General features: G+C 63.5%; 1 protein-coding gene across 3 annotated transcripts; it reads left to right on the forward strand.

Moving 5' to 3' along the window:
- Positions 1-1,881: 1,881 nt before the first annotated feature.
- On the forward strand, positions 1,882-21,485 carry ZBTB7A (zinc finger and BTB domain containing 7A). 3 transcript variants are annotated; one of them, XM_083811446.1, is made up of 3 exons: positions 1,882-2,137; positions 16,945-18,158; positions 20,912-21,485. In XM_083811446.1, the coding sequence occupies exons 1-3, from the start codon at positions 2,135-2,137 to the stop codon at positions 21,357-21,359; spliced, it is 1,665 nt and encodes a 554-aa protein (XP_083667572.1). In that variant the 5' UTR covers positions 1,882-2,134; the 3' UTR covers positions 21,360-21,485. The 3 variants fall into 3 exon arrangements, with proteins under 3 accessions (XP_083667572.1, XP_083667573.1, XP_083667574.1); XM_083811447.1 differs by lacking the exon at positions 1,882-2,137 and adding an exon at positions 3,207-3,364; XM_083811448.1 differs by lacking the exon at positions 1,882-2,137 and adding an exon at positions 15,181-15,508.
- The last annotated feature ends 302 nt before the right edge of the window (positions 21,486-21,787 follow it).

Below are 21,787 nucleotides of genomic sequence, written 5' to 3' on the forward strand. Positions count from 1 at the left end.
GGGCTCCTCGGAGCCCCCCTGTGCTCTGCAGGGTTTGTGTTCGCTTTTATTTCGCGTCCTGTAGGATGAGAAGGTGTGAGCCGTGGGGACGGCTCGGTCCCCAAGCCCCACTTGTTGGGGGGGCTCCCTGATCCCCAAACCCCCAGTGTGCAGGAACAGGACAAGTTGCTTTTGGTCCCTTTGACCCTTTTCGGGCTGCTTTTTCCCCCGGGGCCGTCCCCAAAAGGAAGCCTGTCCACCTCGCTGCCCCCAAATTCCTCTTGTCCCCTTCCCTATCCCTCCCTCCTTGCAGGGGCTGAGTACGGGGGGGCGCGGGGCAGGCTGGGCACTCGTCACCCTGGTTTTGTCCCTTATTTAAGCACAGGGACAACCCACAAATCTTTGGGATATCTTTGGGACATTTTCAGGTTGTTTCGTTTCGGCGTTGGGTTTTGGAAGGAGAAAGCGTATCAAGAACCCGTCGGTGCAATTAAAAAAAAAAAACAAAAAATCGATATTTTCATCGTGGAAGAAAAATAATGAATAAACGGCGCTTTACACTTACGGTATTTTTTTTTTCTCCTTGCATGTTTTTGAAGGATTTTAACCCCTGCGTGGCCGAGCTCCTGGCGGGGCCGGGAGCGGTGTGGCCGGGGCTGGCTCCTGCCCGTCGGCTGCCTCCAGCGGGAGCAGGAGATCGCGGAGTTATCCCGGCACCGGCCCCGAAGGCTGCGGGTGCCGACGAAGCGTAAATCCCGCTCCGGGGGTGCTGGATGTTTTTTTTTGGGGGGGGGGGGATTTTATTTTATTTTTTAATTATTATATATATATTTTTTAAGTTTTAGGGTGAGAAGAAGTAGGGGGGGGGGGGAGCCCTGGGTTCTGCCGTGGTTTAAATCTGACCCTGATCTGAGCACCTGCGGAACAACCCCGCTCTGCAAAACTTCTGGGGGGGGTCATGCTGGGGGGGGGCGACACCGGTTGCCCATTTCAGGCCTTTCCCTCACCTGTGGGGTGCAGAAATCTGGGCCCCCTCCACCCCCCTCTGCCAGGGGGAGGCTTTGCTTCTCCTGGCCCTTCGGGGTCCCCCGGGGGTTGGGGTCTTGCTTGTGGAGACAGGGCTGGCCCCGGGGGGAGCCCCCCCAGCTCCCCCGCGGGGTCCCCATGTGGGGGGGGGGGGCAGGACGGGGGCCGGAGGAAGGGTTTCGGGGCCCTCCCCGGAGGTGGGGATGGTGCTGGGTGCCCCTGGTCCCCGTCCTGCAGGTGATTTTGGGGCACCCCCACCCTCTGGGGGGGGCTTTTCGGGGGGCTGGGGGCTGCCTCTTGGCCTTCGCTCTGGGCGGGGGCGCTCGGGGCCCGCCCTGGGCTGCGGCGGGGGAAAACGAAAGCAGTGGGCGGCCGTCGGCACGTGGTGGGGCCCGCTGTGGGGTGCAGCGGCTGGGGGGGGGGGGGCAGCACCTGGGCCCCCCCTCCTGCAGCCCCCAGGCCCCTTCCCCGTCCACGTGTGTGAGGTCCGGGCCCCCTCGGTGCCCGCTCCCAGCCCCGTTTCCCCGGCGCTGCCTCAGTTTCCCCATCTGCAAAATGGGGTCAACGAGGCTGAATTCCCCTAAAAGCCCCTGTGGCGTGTCCCCCCCCCCCCCCCCGACTTTTAGTAGTGGGGGGGTGGGCAGTGGGGTGCAGGGGCGCCGTGTGGACCCCCCGGTGCCCCCCCCGAGCTGAGCGTGGTTGTTTAATGTTTAAGGGAGACATTATTTAATTTGGTTGTTTAAGGGAGAAATTATTTAGTTTGGTTATTTAAGAGAGGAGAAAAAGGGGGGGGGGACAAAAAAAAAAAAAACAGAAAGAGGGAAATTGTGGGGCTGGGTGCTGAGCTGGGGAGGGAAGGGGGGGCTCCAAGGCCCCCCAGAAGCAGCAGGGGCTCAGGCCTGACAGCGGGGGCTGCGGTGGGGTTGCCAGCAACTTCTGTTTTTTTTTTTTTCCTCTTAATCTATTTTAAAAATAGATTAACGTGTATCATGTAGAATGTATTTTTTCCCTTTATTTCCCGATTTTCCCCACGATTTTGCCTGGAGCAGGTCACCCGGAGGGGAGCAGGTGCTCGCGGACGAGCCCGGCTGCAGGAGCAGGCCCCGGGAGCCGTTCACTCTGGAGCCTAATGGTGGGCACGGGGCTGGGAGCTGGGGGGGGGGGGGGTTGTGGGGTCTGGTTCTGCTGTGCTGGGGCGAATGTCCCCGTCCTGCGTGGGGGGAGAGGGACAGAGGGACACTGGGGGGGGGGGGGACAGGAAGGGGGGGACAGGAGGGGACACTGGGGGGAGATAGAGGAAGGGGGTAGGAGGGGATGTTGGGGGGACGCAGGAAGGGGGAACTCGAGGGGGGACACTGGGGGGGGATGTAAAGGAAGGGGGGTACGGGGGGGACGGGGGGGGACACAGGAAGGGGGGGCAGGAAGGGGGAAAGCAGGGGGGGACGGTGGGGGGACACAGGAAGGGGGAGTACCGGAGGGGACGCTGAGGGGCACAGGAGGGGGCACGGGGGGGGGGACAGGAGGGGACACTGAGGGGACAGAGGAAGGGGGTGACAGGAAGGAACGCTGGGGGAACGCAGGAAGGGGACACTGGGGGGTACCGGGGGGGAACTCGGGGGGGGGGACACTGGGGGTGATACACAGGAAGGGGGAGTACAGGAGGGGACACTGAGGGGACACTGGGGGGACACAGGAAGGGGGGACAGGAGGGGACACTGGGGGCTATGGGGGGGACAGGAGGGGACACTGAGGGGACAGAGGAAAGGGGGGACACGGGGGACACGGGAAGGGGGGGCACAGGAGGGGACATAGGAAAGGGGGACAGGAGGGGACACTGCGGGGTACACGGGGGGGACACTGAGGGCTGCAGAAGGGGACGCTGAGGGGCACAGGCGGGGACAGCGGGGTGCCACACGCAGCCACACGGTTCCACGGGTGGCCGCCGCGCGTGGGGCCGGGCCGGGCCTGCGTGCGCGGCGGCGGCGGCGGCGGGGGGGGGGGGGGGGCCGGCAGCCAGCCCCTCAACCAGCCCCACAGCCCCCCCCCCCCAGCCCACCCCACAGCCGGCCCCACACCCACCCACCCACCCCCCCCGGCGGAGCGGCCGCCCCCGGCTGTGGTGATTTAGGGGGGGGTGGGGGGGGTGGAAGGGGGGCGGCGCGGGGGGGGGGCGGGGGCGCGGCCCCTTTAAGAGCGGGGCGGCCCCGGCCGGAGCAGGAAGGAGCCGCATACGGGCCTCGGCGAGCAGCTCCCGCGGGGCGGCCACAGCCTGCTCCGCCCGCACGGCTCGGCCCGGCCCGGCCCGGCTCGGCTCGGCCCCGCTCGGCCCCTCCCGGCCCCCGCGCTCCGCTCCGGCACGGTACGGCCCGGGGGGGGGGGGGGGGGGGGGGAAGGGGGGAAGGGAGGGGGGGGGCAAAACGGGGAGAGGGGGGGGAGGGAAACGGGGGGGCAACGGGGGGGGAGGGGAGGGGGCGCTGAGGGGGGTTGGGGGTGGGGGGGGCGGGGGCGCTGCTCGTGGCCCCCCCCCCCCGTTTTCTCGCCCCCCCCGCGTGCATACGTTGTACTTGGGGGGGGGGGTCGTGGGGGGGGGGAAGGGCCCTGGGGGGGGGGTAAAGGGGAGAGGGGGGGTTGCGTGCGCGATGAGGGGGCCGCTGGGAGTTGTAGTCCGCGCTGCCCCCGGCGGCCTGCAGGTGCGGAGGGCGCGCGGACTACAGTTCCCGGCGTGCCCCGCTCCTCCCCACCGCCCCCCGGCGCGGGCGGCGAGTGGGCGGCGCGTTGATGGGCAGCGGGCGGGGCCAATCGGGGCGCGCCCTCCGGCCCGCCGGCCCCGCCCTCCGCCGCCACCACCACCACCACAGCCCGGCCCGGCCGGGCCCCAATGGCGGGCGGGCCGCGCGCGGGGCGGACCCCCGGGACCCCCCCCCCCCCCCCCGACCTCCCCCGGGACCCTCCGCGACCCCCCCGCGTGTGGAACCCGATCGAGGCCGGGCCCCGGGGGGGGGCCTCGGGGTGCCGGGCCTCGCCCCGGCGCCCCCCCCCCCCCGCGGCCCCCCCCCCCTCCCCTCCTCCCCCATTGGCCTCCATGGCGCGGCCCGGCCCGGGGAAGGGGTGGGGTCGTGGCGCCCGGCCAAGGCTCCCTGCGGGCCCCGCGGTGCGGGGGGGGGCGCGGGGGGGACACGGGCGGCAGCAGCGAGGGGGGGGTGGGGGTGGGGGCGGGGGGGGGGACGGGACCCGGCGCTGGGTGGGGTCCCCCGGGGCTGGGCCTGCGGCCAGCGCGGCTGGCGGGGGGGGGATGGGGGGGCTCCGAGACCCCCCCGTTTGTGCCCCCTCCCCGTTCCCTGTCACCCCCCCCTTGCTGCCTGTCACCCCCAGCTCCCCGTGTCCCCCCCTTGCTCCCCGTGTCCCTTCCGTGTCCCCCCCCCGCTCCCTGTTACCCCCTAGCTCCCTGTCCCCCCCCTTTCACCCCGTGTGTCCCCCCCCAGCTCCCCATGTCCCCCCCAGGCATCACCCCCTTGCTCCCCGTGTCCCCTCCCCGTGTGTCCCCCCCTTCACCCCGCGTGTCCCCCCCCCAGCTCCCCGTGTCCCCATGCTCCTCTTTTGTCCCCTCCATGCTCTCCGTCACCCCCTGCTCCCCGTGTGTCCCCCCCCCCCCGGTGACAACCAGCCTCTCCCCCCCCAATTTCCTTGCACCCCAAGCTCATCGCCGTGGTCTCTTCCCCCCCCCCCCCGTCCCCACGGGGGTTGCATAACAAGGTGGGGGGGGGGCTGAGTTCAGTTCTCCCCGGGTTTGGTTTCGTGGGGTTTTTCCACTCCCCCCCCCCGCCCCCCCCCCGACACCCACCCCGCGGCGGGGAGGGAAGCGCGCGGCGGCGGCTGGCGGCGATAAGAGCTGCCCACCCGCGGCTGGGGGGGGGCCAACCTCGGCCCCTGCGGGGGGAGAAGCCGCTCGCCTCGCCCCGTAACGTCACCGCCGAGCCCGGGGGGGAAACAACCGGGGGGGGGGGGGGGGGGGGCTGCGTGGCCTCTGGGTTTCGAAGCGTCCTTGTCTTTGCTCTTCCCTCTCCCTGGGGGTTTGGGGTGCGACAAGGGGGCCTCGGGGCTTTTCCTGCAGCCCCTGCGCTGGGTGCTCGCGGTGGGGCTGGAGGCGCTGCGAGCGGCCCCCCAGGAGCGCCGGTGGCAGCGTTAGGGTCTGGGGGGGGGGGGGGGGACCGGCGGGTCCCTGGCAGATCGCGGGGCGCCTGCGGTTCGGGTCCGGAGGTGAGCTGGTGCCTACCCGGGAGGGAAAAAGCTTTGGGGTTTGTGTTTGTCTCGAGAGCTTCCCCGTGTGTCAAACCCGGCGGCAGAGCGGGGCTGGGCCGTGCCGTTGGGCTCCCCGTCGCCGTGCTCACGCGCTTCGACGGCGCTCTGAGTCCTCGTGTCCCTGCCCCGCCGTGCTCGCGGCAGCTGCCCGTGGTCCCCGTGGCTCGGAGAGCGGCGGGAGGCCGGTGAGCGGAAGAAGTTTTTTCTGCTGGTGGCCTCTCGGTGAGGGTTTGCTGCCGATTTTGGTTCAGAATCAGCCCCGTTCCCTGCGCTGCTCCTCGTCCTGGCTGTCGGGACTATAACTTATCCCCTAAGTGCTCCGCGGGCGGCTGGAGAGCTCTCTGCCTGGGAGAATTTACAGCCTGACAGGGGCTGAGGTGTTGCGCACGGCGTAGTGATGGAGCTAGAAGGTCCTCCCGTAACTTCAGTAAGCCACCTCTTTTTTATTTTTATTTATTTACTTATATGTTTAATGTTGTATTTCCGAGTGTTGCCGGTCGAAAACCGTACACGGGTGATTCTGGAGGCTGAGCAGGAAGCAGGACGGGCTGCGTTAGGAACCCCGGTGGTTACTGCACACGTTGTCTTGAAACAACTTTTTTTAAAAAAAAGAAAAGTACTAGAAACCGAGCGGCTTGTTCGAGAGGAGCCGTCCTCGTTTCATATTCACCCTGGCCCCTGTTTAGGCTTGTCCTGGGGAAGGAGGGAGCGGGGAGGCACAGCCCGAGCGGGGATGGCACGGTGGGATTTTTCCACCAAGCCTTAATTACGCTGGTAATTCGGGGGAGGGTTTTGCAAGGCAAGAGCTCTTAATAAACCTGGCGGGGAGTACAAGCAGTCCTTGGGTGCCCGCTGATCCGCGGATGCTCCTGTGCCTGTCGTTTATTTTATTTTCTTCACTTTCTGCTTACACGTGTGTCGTGGTGCCGGGGCTGATGATCTTCAGCCGCGTCGCGGGCTCGACGAGGTGGTTGGAAGGCGCCGGGCACGGCGAGCGCGCGGGGAGCGCCCGTGTTTTGAGACCTTTAAAGCAGAATTGAGAATCGTGGCTCCTTCCCAGCCGTAAAAATCCGGATTTCAGCACAGGGCGCCAGTCGGCGAGGAGCGTCGTGCTTGCGTCGGGGCCGTGGGGCTGGGCACGGCGACCCAAAGCCCGGTGCCGGGTCCGAAGTGGTGTCGGGGAATCAAGCCCTGAAATCCGGGCCTGCGAAATTCCTCGTCTGTGCTTCACACGGAGCCCGAACGCTTGGGAGCTGCGGTTTTATCTCGATTAAAACCTACACTCGAGGGTTTTTTTCCCCGTTCTCGGGATGCTGAGCTTATAGAAAGAGAGGAGTTCGGGGACGATTACTCCTCCTTTCGTCGCGCTTGGCTAAGGCAGCGGGCAGGTGCTCTTCGCCGTGCTCTCAACCAGTCCCGACCTCAGGTGCGAAGGGAGCGGTTGCGATCCGTAACTAAAAACTTCTCGATGAGCAAAACTTGGGGAAAGGGAGGAGGAAAGGAGGAAGAGAAGCCCCCGCACCCTGTCCCGGTGTCCTTTGATGCGGAGCCGGCCAGCGGTGCCCCCGCTCTGTGCCCCGACGAGCCCCGGTGGCACCTGGGGGTGGCATCCAGCGGGGTCAGTGGGCACCGGGGTCTCCCACAGGGACCCGACCCGGGGACGTTGGCTTCTCCTGCAGCACCCCCGGGCCGTATCATCTTCCCCCCCCCCGTGCGCGGTTTCAGTTTCCCTGGTGTCGTCGCTGGCTCCCATGGCGGAGCCCGGGCGCAGCTTTCACAGCACAACCAGGGCGAAGCCGTCCCACCCCCCGTCTCCGTCCCCCCGCCACGGGAGGCGATGGAGAAATCTCCCCGCGGGCCGTAGGCGGAAGGAGACGGCGGGGACCGCTGCCCTCTCCGAACGTGACAAGGTGTGAGAAACTGGAAACTGCCACGGGCTGCCCCGTGGCCGCAGGTGGGAGCCAAGGGCACGGCGGGGAGAGGAGCGGCGGCGGCTCCCCTGGCACGGCGGCGCTTGGCCACTGCCGCTTCGCAACCCCCTCGAAAAATGCGGGGAGGCACGCGGTGCTGTCGGGCCGCCGGGAGCGCGGTGCCCCTGGTGCCAGCTTTGATGCCCCTGGTGCCAGCTTTGATGCCCCTGGTGCCAGCTTTGCTTGCTCAAACGCTTTTTGCTGAGGGCTCAGAAGCAGCGCGGGGACCCTCCTGCCCTCCCCACTGCCCCCCCCGGCTGCAGGGACTGGGGGAGAACCGCTCCGCTCGGGTCTCTGCTGGGCGTCTTCTTCTCTCGTGAGCCTTCGGGGTGGTTTTCCTTGTGCTGCGTGCCCCCAAAAGGAGCCTGGGACCCTCTCCCTGCTGGGGGTGCTGACGCCCTGAGTCCTTCACGTGGTGCGCTCCGACTCCTGCACGGCTCCTTGCCGTCACGCTGGAGCCGCGCTCGCTGCCGGCCAGCGCGACGTTTCCTTCCTGGGTCGTGCGCCTACCCACTTCCCACCGGCAAACTGGGAACCAGTAAGCACTTCTGTTGTTATTTGTTTGCCCGAGTGCCTCCCCGACACGGAGCCGGGCAGGCGGCGACTGCGGGCTTGTAGCTGCAGGTCGCGGCTCCCTCGCAGCCTCCTGCCTCGACAGGCAGAGCACACGCGGTGCCGCTTCGGTCCCTCCCTCCGTGCCCTCCTCGTGTGTGCCGAGGGAAGGGAACGGCTTCGCGGCAGGAGGGCGCTGCCAGGAATGGGGCGTACGGCACGCGCGCTCGCGGGACTCGGCCGCTACACGTCCGTCGCATGGAGAGGAGGGCTGCGAGGCGAGCTGGCTGCCGATCCGCGGGCTGGAAATTACAGGAGTGTGCGCTCTGCCTTGTCAGGGAACCCCAACCTTAAATACTTTTCTTTTTACTCTCTTTAAAATTTATTTATTTATTTTTATTCCCCTCCCTTTTCTGCTGGTGTTCGATGGAGCTCAGGAAACGCGCCCGTCGGGGGAGGCTTTTGGCAAGGCGGGGACCCCCGAAGGGTGGCAGGCGAGGGGCTGGGAGCCGGGCTGCAGGGCTGGGAGCGTCGGCAGCTCCCGAGGAGCAGGGCAGGATTCGGCCCCTCTCTGCCCCAGAAGGGGAGGTGACAAAACCCGGCCCCTTGGTTTCTCCTGGCGTGCTGGCAGCGCGCTGCCCGGCGTCCCCCCTCCGAGGCATGCCGGTGTCCCTCTGCCGCCGCGCCTCGTCTCGTCGTGCTTGGCCGGGGGCTGTTCTGTTTCCCCGTGGTCGAGTTTTCTGCTGCTTCGTTTGGCAGGGGGGCCACGCGTCGCCTCTCCGAAATGCTGGCGGTTTATTCCCGTGCAGGACTCGGCGCCTGCAGGTTTATGGGGCTCAGCCACCTTCCTCTGCTGTCCGTGCTGAGCTTACAGGCAGAGGCTGCTTCTTCCGTCAGGACTGAAACAAACTCGGGTTCGTGTTTTTTTTTTTGTTTTTTTTTTTTTTCCCCTTCTGAGGCTTTCAGGAGGACGAGGGGCTGAGTGCCCAGGGCTCGGTGTTGTGCGGGACCTCTCGACAACCGTGCTGTGGTTTTGCAGGGAGCTGGGAGGTTGCCGTATGGCAACAGCAGAGCTCTGGGGGGCAGCTTTTGCCCCCCCCCCGGTGGGTGCTGGTTCATCTCTGCCTGGCGTGGGGTGATTTGGGTGTCCCAAGGGCTGTTGGTGTTGGCAGATCCCCGCTGTGCCGTGGGACCCAGCACCCATCCTGCATCTGCGCTGGGACCCCGTGGCGATGGAGGCTTCCAGCACCAAACCAACCCACGCACGCAGAGAGGTTCGATGGGCTGGGGCCTCGAGTCTGCTGCCACACGGGCTCGAATCGAGGCACATTCCTGCTGGATTAAATACGGTCTCTGATGACAAAGGAGAAAATTGGCAAGGAGGCCTGGGTGGAGTAACCAGTTACAGCTAACCTTGCAACAAGAAGAGGAGTTTTTAATGTGGCCGCGTTGTCGCAGCCATTTTCACCGCCGACAGCCCGTTGGGTTGGGGACCGTGCCCAGAGAGGCAGGAGGCTCTTCCCCACGTGCCCTAAAAGCCTCGGGGGAGGAGGAGTGACAGGGCCTGGTGTATGGGGACAGACCCCGGTGTCGGCTGGGGCCTGACGCGGCTCCTGGTTTTCGCTGGTGGCTGATGCTGCGACGGAAACCGAACTTCCCCTTGTGCTTGGAGTCTGCGTCGTGCCCTGGAAGGAAATCCTTTCCCGTTGTAGACGGCTGAGATCCGCGGCGTGGCCAAGCGTGGAGCTTGGGCATCCCTCCCCTGAGTCCATGGTGGTGGGTGAGGGCTGCTGGGGCTACGGCAAACCTGAGGCCGTATCCTGAGAGATGCTGAGCGTTCGCAGCTGCAGAGCATTCGGGATATCACCGAACTGTAGGGGTCGGCAGGGCCCTGCAGAGCGCACCGGGTCCAACCCCCTGCCAAAGCAGTTCCCTAGAGCAGGCTGCCCAGGGAGGCGTCCGGACGGGCCTCGAATATCTCCAGAGAAGGAGACCCCACAGCCTCCCTGGGCAGCCTGTCCCAGCGCTCCGTCACCCTCACCGGGAAGAAGTTCTTTCGCGTGTTGGTGCGGAACTGCCTGGGCTCCATTTTGTGGCCGCTGCCCCTTGTCCTGTCCCCACAGAGCACTGAAAAGAGGTCGGCCGTGTCCCTCTGTCTCCCACAGCTCAGGTATTTACAGACATCGATCAGATCCCCTCTCGGCCTTCTCTTCCCAAGGCTGACCAGACCCAGGTCTCTCGGCCTCTCCTCCCAGGGGAGATGCTCCAGGCCCCGTATCATCTTTGTGGCCCTCCGCTGGCCTCTTCCCAGGCGCTCCCTGGCTTTTTTGTGCCGGGGAGCCCAGCACTGCACGCAGTCTGTGGTCGTGGGCCCCATGCGCTGAGCTGCTGCTGGTGACTTTCCCTTTTGGGTGTAATTCTGGTAGCTCCTTGTGTCAGGGCTGTGCTTTGAGGCAGAGGCAGAGAGGGAGCAGGAGCAGCAGGGCTGGGATTGCCGAAGGGTCGCTCCGCTGGCCGGAGCCTGGCTTTGGCGTGAAGGCGAGCGGTTTATCCCTGTCCTCGGAGGCACTCGTCCTTCCCCGGCCCACGTGACTGGGAAAAAGCCTCTGGCACGTCCTTCCTCTGCTGGGCATCGTGTGAAAAGCACTCGAATTCAAGCAGTTTCGGGAAAACCGAGAGGAAGAGCAGCCAGCCTTCCCGACGTCTCCTGTAGCAGCATCCCCAGCACGACGAGGAATCCCAGACCTCGGACGTCTCGTTAAAAGAGCCACCGGCTCCGAGCGGGGCAGCAGTCATCTCCCTGCTCCGTCGTGTCCCCTCCCTGCTGATGGGAGATGGCCGAGGCCTCTTCATGAAGTCCTCCTCCTCTCTGTGAAGCTCTGCTCCTCTTCTTGCCGCTGCTGATGCGGTGGGGGGGGGCAGTTTTGGATCCCGAGGAGCTTCTGAACGAGCCGAGGTGTAAAATGTAAATCAGTCTCTTGGGATACCTTCAGTCAGCTGCCGTAATTTGCCTGAGGTGGCCGGGGGTTGATGAATTACACCCCAAACCTGCCTGGCCGGGAGCTGCTGGGCAGCGTGCCACGTCCCCTCGGTGCTGGGGGGGCTCTGGTGGCCGCCCCCCCCCCCCCAGGTAGCACCACGGCTCCGTGTCTGAACCCAAAGACCCCAAACGCTGCCGTGGTGCGGGCTGTGGCGGTGGGACTTGATCCCGGCTCTCAGATACGGCTCTTCCAGACCAATTTAGAGGCTCTGCCAAATATATCAGACCTACGCAGGCTCTGAACGAGCACAGGATGCAGCCGTTCCCAAGCTAGGAAATGGCTGACTGGCGTCGAGGGGAGGGCTCTCCGCGCTCCCCCGGCTCCGCGGATCTGCCCCTTCTGGTCAGCCGGCGCCGCGGCAAAACCGGCTCCTGGCACCGCTCGTGCTCACGGTGCCCTGCCGTGGGAGGTAATTTCATTTTTTAGTAGGAATTAAAATCAAGGCTCTCTGTTATTTGTGGTCGTTAAAGCTCCCACAATGCTCATTGAGGGTGTGAGGGGCGTTCAGTGCCAGTGTGCCATCCCAGCTGGAGCGATGACCATGGACTCTTCCCAGCGGAGTTCCCTCGGCAGCGTTAGCAGGATGGGGGGTTCTCCTTCCCCATGCGAACTTTGGTGCTGCCGAGCCGTCGTGGCCTGCTCCAGAGGCAGTTTTGTTTCCGTGGCGTGGTGGGTAGGTGTTGCTTCCCCGTGGAAGCCGTGGAAGAGGAGGTTCCTCCAGGCTGTGCGCCGAAGGACCGGTGGGCGATGTGTCTGTAGGGTTTGGGGCGGGTTTCCTTCCACCTTGGGCAGCTCGGTTGGTTTTGCCATCGCACCGTGCTCGGTTTGAGGCCAAAGCAGGATGCCTAGAAAGCTGCACCGTGGCTGGAAGGACCGGGACAAAACCCCAGCCCCTGCTGGGGGACCGCCGGTGGGCCCTGCGGGGCGGCGGCGTGGTCCAGCCGTGTGATTTTGGAGCGCCGTGTCCGTTTGGGAGCCGCCTGACGTGGTCTCATTTCCCAAAGCAGCCTTCACATCGTGAATCCGTCAGTTCAGGCTGTGGTAAGCAAGACGCCGCGTTGAGAGCCGGGGCGTGAGAGGCTGCCCAGAGCCAAAGCCTTCAGAAGGGGAATCGCGGGGGGCTGCAGGGGATCCCGGCTGCGGGACACAGAGCCAACATTGTCCGCGGGGCGGCCACGGATCTGTGCAGGACGCCGCTTCCGCCCTTCCCTTCAATAGCTGCATGATCGCGGTCATGTCATATGTCTCCTCCAGCGCTTCACCCCAGATGTGATGTCCAGTTAAGATAGAAGAAGGCTGAATTCACTCTTTTTTTGCCCCGTTTGGCTGAATTACCTGCTGAACGCGAAAGGTTTCGTCCTGCCGCGTTACCAAAATGGTGGGTAGTGGGGGGGGGGGGGGGGGGGGAACAGCGGTGCACTTCTGTTTTCTTTCTTTCTTTTTTTAAGCCGTGCAGTTCGTTTCTGTCGATGTGCAGGGTCTTCGCCTCGAGAACATGCATCTGCTCGGCAGGTCCGCATAATTTGGATAGTTTGGCACTAAACTGCCGGCAGCGCATTCCTTTCGGAGAGCAGTTGAATTTTAATGGCAGCACGGAGGAGCTGCAGCGGCGGCTTCCCCCCGGCAGGCAGAACGCCCTCCTTCCCTCCCGCCTGCCCCCGTCCCACCTTTTCGGGCTGGTTTTTATCTCCAGGGATTTACTTCCCCGCTCAGGGACGTGTCCCCGTGGCTGGAGGAAGGAAGGGGGAACCGGGAGGATTGCTCCCTAAATATAAATGGAAGAAAAAATGCCCGTTTCTCCCGTTGGTCGCGAGTGAGGGATAGGATAATGTTTGGGCCTCAGGCAGCAAACCCCTTTTTCTTTTTTTTTAATAGCATCATTATTTTAATAATTTCTTTCCAGCGTGCAGCAGCGCTGCTGCAGGGTCTGCCCTGATACCCTAACGCGGGCGTCTCCCCTGAGAAATTGGGCACGGCGACTCCTCGTCCTTGGGCGCGTTGGGCTGCAAGCGGCCAAATACCGCGCGCCGAGCCCAAAACGCAGCTATTTCCCCCAAAACCACGCTCGGGGGATTGGGCAGCGCGGTGCCCCGCAGCCGTTTCACCTCGTGCTCGCCGGATCAGGCGCTGGTAATTTTCCCTTTCTGTCCCGAATGGGGTTGCTGAATTTCCTTGTCGGAGCTGTCGGGGTGGGTGGCACCTCTGCGGGCGGGGAGAGCCCTGTTGTTGTCAGGAGATTTGGGACCTGTCCAGGTGAGGAGCACGTTGCTGGTGTTGGCTGTTACTGGCTAACCCGGTGTGCCTGAGCTGACGCCCGGTATTTGCCTACCTCGGAGCCCTCCTAAGCTGCTTCGGTTCTTCTCTTCACGTTGTAAATAACTGCGAAGGAGCAGGAGCAGCTAAACGCCACCGAGGTTAGGCGGAAAATAGTAATTAAGCAGCGTCTCGTCAGCGCTTCTGGTTGCGATTCCATCTCTGTGTGGCCGTCTCATCTGGATGGAAATGCCAGGTCCCAGAGCTGCTGCTGTAGGGTTGCCACTCGATGGCTGTCAACAGGAGCCGCACTCGGCGAGAAACCAAATGAGGTTTGACAAGAGCAAGTGTGGAGTCCTGCCCCTGGGAAGGAACAACCGCAGGTATCGGTGCAGGTTGGGGGATGGCCTGCTGGAGAGGAGCTCTGCGGAGGAGGACCTGGGGGTCCTGGTGGACGACAGGTTGGCCATGAGCCAGCAGTGTGCCCTGGTGGCCAGGAAGGCCAACGGGATCCTGGTGTGCGTTAAAAGGAGCGTGGCCAGCAGGTCAAGGGAGGTGATCCTCCCCTCTGCTCTGCCCTGGTCAGGCCTCACCTGGAGCTCTGGGTCCAGTGCTGGGCTCCCCGGCACAAAAAAGCCAGGGAGCTCCTGGGAAGAGGCCAGCGGAGGGCCACAAAGATGATACGGGGCCTGGAGCATCTCCCCTGGGAGGAGAGGCCGAGAGACCTGGGTCTGGTCAGCCTTGGGAAGAGAAGGCCGAGAGGGGATCTGATTGATGTCTGTAAATACCTGAGCTGTGGGAGGCAGAGGGACACGGCCGACCTCTTTTCAGTGCTCTGTGGGGACAGGACAAGGGGCAGCGGCCACAAAATGGAGCCCAGGCAGTTCCGCACCAACACGCGAAAGAACTTCTTCCCGGTGAGGGTGACGGAGCGCTGGGACAGGCTGCCCAGGGAGGCTGTGGGGTCTCCGTCTCTTGGAGCCTGCCCGTATTTCAAGCTGACAGCACCCTTTCAGCCATTGCGAGTTGTATGTGAGGGCGACTTTCCTAGCGGCTGAAATGCAGCCGCTTTGGGGTGAAATGTGGCGTCTTTGCAACCCTGCAGAGACACTCAGTCTGGGACAACAGGCGTGTGGTGCTTTGTAGGCACGTCGGGGGTCAACGGAGAGAAAAGAGCTGCCTGGGAGACTGGGGCCAGCAGCTGGAGCTCCCCCTTGGTGGCCCGGTCAGGCCTCGTTCGTCCCAACGGGGGGACCGGCCAGCAGTCACGTCAGTGGCTCTTGGCACTTGCCACCTCTCCGTCAGGAGCTCCTTTGCAGGCATATTTCACCCAACCCTCCAACATCTCGTTACTCCTTGCTCCTGCTGCAAGCCGGCATTTGTTTTTTTGCAGCTTTGTCGTTGGGTTTCTTTGTGTTTTGTTGGGTTTTTTTTTGAACCTGTGTAGGTGAAGGCTTTTCCCTATCTCGTTACAAATCCCCGGAGCCGTCCCGTCCTGTGCACGGCCTCGTAACCCGGCTCTCCAGCCCCCAGAGGAGGCAGCACCGCGCCATTTCTCCTGGCGGCCTCCGGCTGAGGCTCAGCCCGGTGCCGAGGCCCGGAGGCCGTCCCGGGGAGCCTCGCGGTGCCTCCCCCGTGCCTCTCCTTGCTTTTGCCCCCTCGCCGTCTGGGCCGCCGTGGATCCGAGCCGCCGAGGGCCGCACAAAGGGCGTGTTGTACGAGGAGAATGAGCCGCGGAGCCGTACGACTTGCCATGCCAGCCCTCGGCGGTCTCATGACCCCGCAGCCGTTCCCACACTGTCCGGCCGATTGTCCTGGCCTGGGGGGGGTCACCTCGCGTGGCCTGACTCCCTCCCACACCCCCCCGGTCCCTCACGTCCCCGGGGGCTGACAAAGCCCGGCTGTGCAGGCGGTGCGGCTCGGCTGCCGGCGAGATTATCGCCTGCAGCTTCAAAATGCTTCGTGCAGCTCAAATTCTCCTTAGGGAGTGGGGGGGGGGGGGGGGGGGGAAGCTTCCCGAAAGCATCGGGTCCAGAGGGGAAGAGGGGAAGGAGGGCTGGACCCTGTGGGGAAGGGGGGAGACCTTGTCCAAGGTTACGCCTGGAGCCGGTGCCTGCGCTGCTGGGCCTCCTGATCCCTTTTCCTGGACCTGTTGCTTTTAAAAACCCGTCACCTGCGAGCCTCGAGTTGAAATCCTGCTGTTTTGGGAGGCTGTTCGGAGCTGCAGGCCTCTGGGGAGCCTCCTGGGTGGGACGTGGGGTGAGAGGCGTGCTTCAGCGCTTGGTGTTACGGGCAGGATTTCCAGGGGCTGCGGGACAAATCCAGGCCTGACCCCCAGCACGCACGACGGGTCTTCGGAGAGCTTAAAGGCTGATTTATGCATTCCTAGTAAATACCGAGGGTTTCACTGCAAATTGGTGTTTCGTGGGAGGTTATTTATTTTTATTCTTTCCCCCCAGAGCTTAGCGCTGCCCGTTTTCCCTGTGCTGGTTCCTGTGAGAGGACCGCTCTGTGCTGCCTCCAGGCCAGGCCGGAGGTGTGGAAAAGGGGACGGGAGAGGTCTGCGCATGGCCTTCTCCTGCTCCTCCTCTTTATAAAACAAGCAGGAGCAAATGTTCCCTTTTCCTTGGATTAATAAAGTTTTTTAAAAATGGTGTTTTGTGCGCCTCCCTCTGCAGCAGGCAGCTCCTCTGTCCCGAGGAGAACGGAGGTTCGCTGCCGGAGACGGAGGAGAAGAATGCTGTGAGGAGAAGAGTGCTGTTCCCATTTCACAGGAGGGAAGGCTGGGGCTGGGAGGAGTTCAGGGGCTTGTTCAGGGCTGCGAGTTGGGCAGGTTTGGCCCCGGTGAGCCTGGCCCCACGGCCGGCAGCTTGCCGCTGGGGAGAGCACCCCTTGGGGTGGAGGTGCGCGAGCCCCTGGCTGCTGGCTTTGCTTTGGGGTTCTCAGCCTCTGAAGGGAGGACGTGTTTAACCAAGCACATCCCCTGTAGCCACGCTACTGTGCCGGCAGTGACTTTTAAATTTTGATCTTGTGGTTTTTTTCAAACCAACCCTCGGAGCTGGAAGGAGCCACTGTTCTTGCCGAAGCGCTCCTGAGCCGGGCACGTTGCAGGGCCGAGTTCCCAGCACCTCGCCAGCACCTGCCGAGGCTTCCCGGAATGCCCGGGTGCCTGTGTCCACTCTCCCCCTGCCCCCGTGGGGCTTTGTGGGGTTTGTTCAACGCCCCCGCTGCCCTACGGGGTGGGTGCTGGCGCAGCGGGACCGTGGGCACCCGAGGTGCTGCGAGCTGTGTGCGCGGACCTGCAGGGGTGAGGGCGAGAAGTCTTCCCCCGTGATTACAGGATGGCAGCAGGGGTTTGGCAAATGAGTTTGGCAAACTTTTTCCTGCTGAGATTGTGGGGCCACGGAGTGCTCACGGCGGCACCGAGCAGTGGTCCGGGGCCACCAGCAAGGCTCAAGCCCAGCACCAGGCACATTTACAGCTCGGTCCAGATGTAGGCCACGTGCTGGTCCTTGCTAAGGCTCGCTAGCTCTGCCCAGACCCACGCTAATTTCGCTCTGCTTCCTGACTCTAGCTTGGGTACACCGGGGCTGCTCCTCCTCCTCCTTCCAGGACTGGCGTTGAGCGCGGCGCCGTCCCCTCCTGCCGCTGCAGGCCTGCCCCAGGTAGCTGGCAGGGCAGCAGGAGAGGCTGTGGCCTGCAGGTATCTGGTACCGAGGGATGGGAGCTGGTGGACAATCGAGTACGGGCTGGGAGATCCTGGGCTCGTCCCCGAGCAGTCGCGTCCCGCGTGGCTCACCGCCTTTCCTCTCTTCTCCCCGTAGCCCTTCGCATCGAAGATGGCGGGCGGCGTGGACGGCCCCATAGGGATCCCGTTCCCCGACCACAGCAGCGACATCCTTAGCAGCCTGAACGAGCAGAGAAACAATGGGCTGTTGTGTGACGTTGTCATCTTGGTGGAAGGCCAGGAGTTCCCCACCCACCGCTCCGTCCTGGCGGCGTGCAGCCAGTACTTCAAGAAGCTCTTCACCTCAGGGTTAGTGGTGGACCAGCAAAACGTGTATGAGATAGACTTTGTGAGCGCGGACGCCTTGTCGGCTCTGCTGGAGTTCGCCTACACCGCGACCCTTACCGTCAGCACTTCGAACGTCAACGACATCCTCAACGCCGCCAAACTGCTGGAGATCCCGGCGGTAAGGGATGTTTGCACGGATCTCCTGGACAGGAAGATTCTGGCCAAAAATGACCAGATGGATATAGTAGATCAAATTGATCAGAGGAACCATCTCAGAGCAAAAGAGTACCTGGAGTTCTTCCAGAGCAACCCCGTCAACGGCCACCAAGGCAGCTTTCCGTGGACCAACTCAGAGTTGAGAGACCTTCAGAGACTGAACTTCCGAGGCCAAGAGGAAGAGGAGGAGCCGGACTGCAATGGCATGGACTTCTACTCGCAAGCCCCCCTAAACGAAAGACCAAAGGCGAATGACTGTGATCCCGACAGCAACCCAGCCATGTGGCTGGACAGAGAAGAGGAGGAGGCGGCGGTGGCGGCCCCCGGCTCCTTGTATTCACCTTCTCAGAACGGACATTACAGCAGCCGTGGCCTGCCCACGCCGGGAGAAGAGGAGGTGACTTCGGGGGGCCCTCTGGACCAGCAGGAGCCTGGCGACTCCCCCAGCTTCGTGCCCACCGGAGCAGACACGGAGGATGACGCGAGGGAGGTGGATGGCTTGGCTGCCAGCGCCCTGCTGCAGCAAATGATCAATTCCGTGGGGAGACAGCAGCTGGGGGAGGACGACCGAAAGGACGACGATGGGGTCATGGATTATTACTTGAAATACTTCAGCAGTTCGAACGAGGGCGACGTGTATCCGTCCTGGTCCCAGAAGGTGGAGAAGAAGATCAGGGCGAAAGCATTCCAAAAGTGCCCCATCTGTGAAAAGGTGATCCAGGGGGCTGGCAAGCTGCCGCGCCACATCCGCACCCACACCGGCGAGAAGCCCTACGAGTGCGACATCTGCAAAGTCCGATTCACCAGGTAAGGAGCGGGCAGGAGCCGGCCGGCACCGCCGCGGAGCCCTGGCACGAAGCCGCCGCCGCCGCTCGGCGCGGGGCTGGTCTCGTATGGTCTGGCGGTTGGGCTTGATTGATCTTGAAGGTCCTTTCCAGCCTAAATGGTTCTGTGATTTTATTTCAAGCGCTCACCTGCAGGGACCGATTTCTGTCCTAGCAGGTGATTTGTACGTGAAGGCCAGCGTTTGCCAAGAGACGGGCAATTTGGGTGTCTGACTTGAGGTGTGTCTCAAGGGGCCGTGTCTTAAAACCCAGTTCCCTGCCGACTCTGGGAGCCCCTTTCAGGTGTCCCAAATTGCTGACCTCTGCTGGAAACCTGGCCGGGCCCGGGCTTCTGCAGAGACCAAGTAACGTGGTCGACGAACCGGAGCTGCACCCCTTTGCGTTCTCGTGGCTGAAGTGCTGAGTCCTGGCTGCAGAGCCAGGGAGCGAGGCGAGGTTTGGAAAGTGGTGTAGAAACGGCTCCGTCTGATGATGGAAACATCCGTGGCCGGCGGCCGTGCCAGGTGGTTGGGAACAGGCTGAACCCCACGCTGCTGGCGTCCTCTCAGCGAGGCACGGGGAGCGGAGCCGCTGCCGTCCTGAGCTCCTGCCCCGAGCTCGCTGCAGCTCCCTGGGGACGTCCGCCTCGGTGCCGCTTCTCCTCTGCAATTCTCTGCTCTCCCCCTTGGCCACGGGAAGGAATGCCGGAGAAAAAGGGGACATTGTTTGGCTTCCTCCGCTCCGCGTTAGGCCGAGCGTTACGGCACATCCTCGTGTCCGCCATCGCCAGGCCGAGGGCGGCCGTCCCACCCGGCCTCCTCCTCGCTGCGCCGGGAGGCAGATCGCGTGGGCTGCCTGACCAAGGAGCCAAATCCCCCGGCCCTGCCGCCTGCTTCCTGCATGCTGAAACGCTCCCGAGCCCTGCAAGCGCCTCCTGCTTTGCTTCCCGGGCTGGCCGGCCCTTCCAGGGAGCTGCTTCGGACGCCACGGAGCAGATCCAGAGAGGAGAGGCGGCAGCGGCGGCCTTCAGCCCTGCCCGGCCTTCAGCGCGCTGCCGAGCCTCCTGCACCGCTGCCTCCGCACCCCAAAACCTCGCTCGGGGCCGCACCCAGGCAGCACGGGACCCGCGTCCGATAGCTGAGGAATGCCGATAATGCCGGGGGCAGGGTGCCAGCCCTCCGGCACACGGCACGGCTCGCTGCCACCGCGGCCCTGTGCCGGCGGCACCTCCCTGCCGGCTCTGCCCGTGGGGGCTGCCCCTGCTTCTTGTGCCCCACGTCCCGGCACAGAATGCGGCCCCAAACCCGAGTGGGGTCCGAGGTGCTGCCCGGTGCGTGTTCCCCAGCCGTGGCTTCGCAGCGTTGCCGTCAGGGCCCCCGCCTGCCGCTGGAGGTGGCGGGGAGGAGCAGAGGCCGTGGCTGGAGCTGGTTTTTTGTTTGGTTTGGTTTTGGAGGTGGAGGAGTTCGAGATGATGCCACCTTGTTTGCTTCCTGCTTTGCTGCTGGGCTTCTGCCTGCACCCCGCTCCCAGCCGGCTCACGGGGGGCTTCTCTCCTTCAAAGCAGGGAACTGGATGGAAACCGTGTCTTTAGCCCAGCCTGACGTTTTAAACAAGCCTGTTTCATAACGTGCCGGGGCCGTGTTATTTTCATACGTCCTCCCACCCCCCTGACTTCTAGAAGCCCGTGTTTGGCCACGTCAGAGCCCTGCTCGGGGTAACCCCGGCTGCCTCCGGCCTCGGGGCCCTTCAGCATCCACCCCATTCCTCGCCTCGCTCCGCTGAGCTGCTCCCGGGACCGCTCCCAGGCGCTGTGCTGAGTCAGGCAGCGCTCTCGGGGAGGTGATCCACCCCAAATCGCATCAGCTCGCTGTGCCTGCTGCGCCTTGCCGCTGTGCCGGGGTCGTTTGCCTCGTCCCTCGTGGGACACGGGCACGAGGCCAGGCTGGGGGCACAGGGGGTGGTGGAGCGGGGTGCGGATCCGGCCCCGCTGCCTGCTGCCCCTCCCGGCCCTCGGCTTTGTGCTGATTTCTGCTTGCTTTGCTTCCTGGTTCCTCTGCCCTCGGACAGGGAGGAGCGGCGGAGTCGCTCAAATAATCTGAAAGAGAGGCACAGAGATTTTAGAAAAAATTAAACTATTTTTGTTAAAAAAAGCTATTTTAACGTGCTGCTGCACCACATAGTTTGTTCTGAGGACGGCCACGTTTCCAGCCCCATGGGGAGCTGCGTTAAACCCCCTCGCAGCGGGGCCGCACGCGGGGTCCCCTCGCCCCCAGCCAGCCGGGCAGGGATCGCGCTCGCTGCTCGTCCGCGCTGTCCTGCCGCACGCTTCGCCTCTGATTCTCTCCGGCCAGAAGCGAGCTGCTCTGCCTCCTTCCTGGCACCCGGCCCGGCCGCTGCCAGCACCCTCGCTGCCTCGGGTTTTCGTAACGCGGGCGCTGCCGGAGCCGCGCCGTCGCCCTCCTCGCAGGCGCGGGGCAGGCGGCTTCGCTCAGACCAACGCAGCTCCGGTGGCCGGATCCGGCCTCCCGGTGCCTCCCAGTGCCTCCTGGTGCCTCCCGCCTCGCCGAGGGGCTGCCGCCCGCCCCGGTGGAGGCTGGATTTGGGCCGCCACCGCCGTGATGGAGAGCAACGCCAACGCCGGGCGCGAGGAGGAGGAGGAGGAGGACGGCGGAGCGCAGCCCTCGGCCTGCTGGCCCCCCTCGCTGACCTGCCCCCTGTCCTTTCTCTCCCACGCAGGCAGGACAAGCTGAAGGTTCACATGAGGAAACACACAGGGGAGAAACCTTACTTGTGCCAGCAGTGCGGAGCCGCTTTTGCTCACAACTACGACTTGAAGAACCACATGCGCGTGCACACTGGCCTCAGGCCCTATCAGTGTGACAGCTGCTTCAAGACTTTCGTCCGCTCTGACCACTTGCACAGGCACCTTAAAAAAGATGGGTGCAACGGCATCCCGTCCCGGAGGGGCCGCAAGCCCCGGGTGAGAGATGCCGGGGGGCTGCCCACCCCCACAGGGAACCCCGAAGACGGAAGCTTTCAAGCCGGTGGGGAGAGTCAAGAATCAGAGGACACCGTGCAGAGGAACGGCCAAGAGCAGCACTTTGAAGATAGTTCTAATAATGAAGCGCCAGGATTGAATGTAGCAGGAGGGTCGTCCGAGGGCAACACGCAAGGACTCTCCTAAACCAAAAAACGAAAGTGTCACAAAATCTAGTTAGTACTTTTTCCTCCGATTTTTCTCTTTAAAAGATGTTTCTCTCCCTTTTTTAAAAAAAAAAAAAAGAAATATATATATATATTATGTTTCCAATCTTCCCATCGTAACCAGGGCTCCCCCGAGGATCCCTCCGTAGCCAAGGACCTTTTCGTGGAAAGGCAGACGCTAGGAAGCGTGGGGCGGGGATGGAAAGCGGCTCTGTTGCATGGAAAGGAGCTTCCATGTAAATCCAAAGCTTTATTTTGTGTCCAAACACACGTTAAAAAAAAATTATTTCAGAGAGATATCTATTTAAAAAAAAAAAAAAGCAAAAATAGAAAAAAATGGTAAGAGTTGAAGGGCTCTTTCAGGGCGGGCGGTACACGCGGTGCCTCGGAGGGCCGGGAAGGAGCGGG

The sequence above is a fragment of the Anser anser genome (assembly GCF_964211835.1).
Source record: "Anser anser genome assembly, chromosome: 25".
Classification (NCBI taxonomy): domain Eukaryota; kingdom Metazoa; phylum Chordata; class Aves; order Anseriformes; family Anatidae; genus Anser; species Anser anser.

Coding starts and splice junctions, on each gene's coding strand:
- ZBTB7A (XM_083811446.1), top strand. Junction 18,159..20,911: donor TGCAAAGTCCGATTCACCAG/GTAAGGAGCGGG, acceptor TCTCCCACGCAG/GCAGGACAAGCTGAAGGTTC.